The sequence below is a fragment of the Belonocnema kinseyi genome, chromosome 3 (assembly GCF_010883055.1).
Source record: "Belonocnema kinseyi isolate 2016_QV_RU_SX_M_011 chromosome 3, B_treatae_v1, whole genome shotgun sequence".
In the NCBI taxonomy this organism is placed as follows: Eukaryota; Metazoa; Arthropoda; class Insecta; order Hymenoptera; family Cynipidae; genus Belonocnema; species Belonocnema kinseyi.
In genome coordinates this window covers 18,932,747-18,934,219 of record NC_046659.1, presented here as the reverse complement: position 1 = coordinate 18,934,219, position 1,473 = coordinate 18,932,747, and the positions used below count along the sequence as shown (strand labels likewise).

Sequence of the window (1,473 nt, the reverse complement as noted above, 5' to 3'; positions counted from 1 at the left end):
TGATTCGAAATCTATGGGAATGCAGTGTCATCTAATGTGCACACATGTAAAATAAGCATTCGAAGGTCATCGTAGCGGAGAGTTTTCATCTATTTTTCTTTAATTAAATGAGTCTAGAAGTGGAAAAGCTGTCAACCTCGAGTTTGTTTGTGGCTTTTCCGATAAGTACTTGTTTCTCGTTCAATTCAGAAACAAAATGCATCCAAAACCTTGTTCTACATACTTTTACGAATAAATCAAGCTGTAATTCATTGCGTTTTCTTTGTTAATGGCGTAGCATGGGGAATAAAGGGCACATGTGAAGGGTTTAACGTTTGTGTTTTGTAATATTTTATTGACATTTCAAAATCGCAAATTTCATATTCTCATTTAAAACATTTCTGAATCACAAGGATTATTGTGAATAATGCAATATAACTCCGGGCGAATGCAGTAAACAAGGTAAAACGAAAAAACAGACGGAGTTATCTCCTTTAGTTGTTCCGCTACCGTGGAGTTACCCCCTTTCCAGAACATAAAAAATCGTAGCGTCCAGAATTTTTCGTGTAGAGACATGGAATTCATACAGGACATGTATATGCACTAGAACTATGTATAAAAAATGGAACATTCTTTAATGCTTAAAATAATAAAATGCGAACGTTTATTCGTTTCTGTGTAAAATTTCGAAAATGGCGCTTACCCCCTTTAAGTTGACCAAAAACCTTTAAACCTTAAATCAGTTAAGTATTATTGGCTAGTAGTTCAGAAGTGCTGAATTACAAAATGTAATTTAAAATACGTAATCTAAAGCCTGCATCATTTTAATAAAGATTTTATTTACAGATCGCGTAATGCTATTGGAAGACAAGTGCAGCAGATTCAGCTTCAACAACCACAGTTCGTCCAAGTCGAGGTAGCTGATGTTGATAATCAGCAATTTATCGTTTATGCCGATTAGCCTTTTTATTCATGGATGCATTTTTTATAATTCACCATAACTGCTAAAATATTCCCAACCTATTGTACATATTTGCAAGGAAACGGTTATGGCAGAAAGAGCACTATACGATTAATAGCATATTTAATTGGGCCATAACTGTGTGTCTAGAGACAAGATTAACAATAACGTATTCAAGAACAAAAATATTTACGAAAATAAACTCAGAATATGCGACAAAGTAATGTGTACTCTTTTCTGAAAATACGCAAATTTGCGCATCGCTCAAATTTCTGTGTAAAAGTTGTCATTTAGCAAGGTATGCGCTTTTACGTGCTTTATTTTAAAAGAAAACTGTATATATTTGCACGCAAAATCAAATAATGTATACAAAATATTTTGAAAATTTTCCGACACGAATAAAGCGCGATTTAATAATTTTATTGGATAAGCTATTATCTTATTACCATTTCTTACATGTTAATAATACATGTAGCTATAGGTGTTAGGCATATGTGATCATCTAATTGCTTTTCTTGTTGTTGGGGGGGGGG

At 33.3% G+C, this 1,473-nt stretch overlaps 1 protein-coding gene across 1 annotated transcript in view; it reads left to right on the top strand.

Moving 5' to 3' along the window:
* Window positions 1-1,355, top strand: part of LOC117169005 (transcriptional repressor protein YY1-like) — a 166,619-nt gene extending 165,264 nt beyond the window's left edge. The window contains exon 3 of the mRNA XM_033355048.1: window positions 826-1,355. Coding sequence (XP_033210939.1) covers window positions 826-940 — 115 coding nt within the window. The 3' untranslated portion in view covers window positions 941-1,355. The remainder of the gene's footprint in view (window positions 1-825) is intronic.
* The last annotated feature ends 118 nt before the right edge of the window (window positions 1,356-1,473 follow it).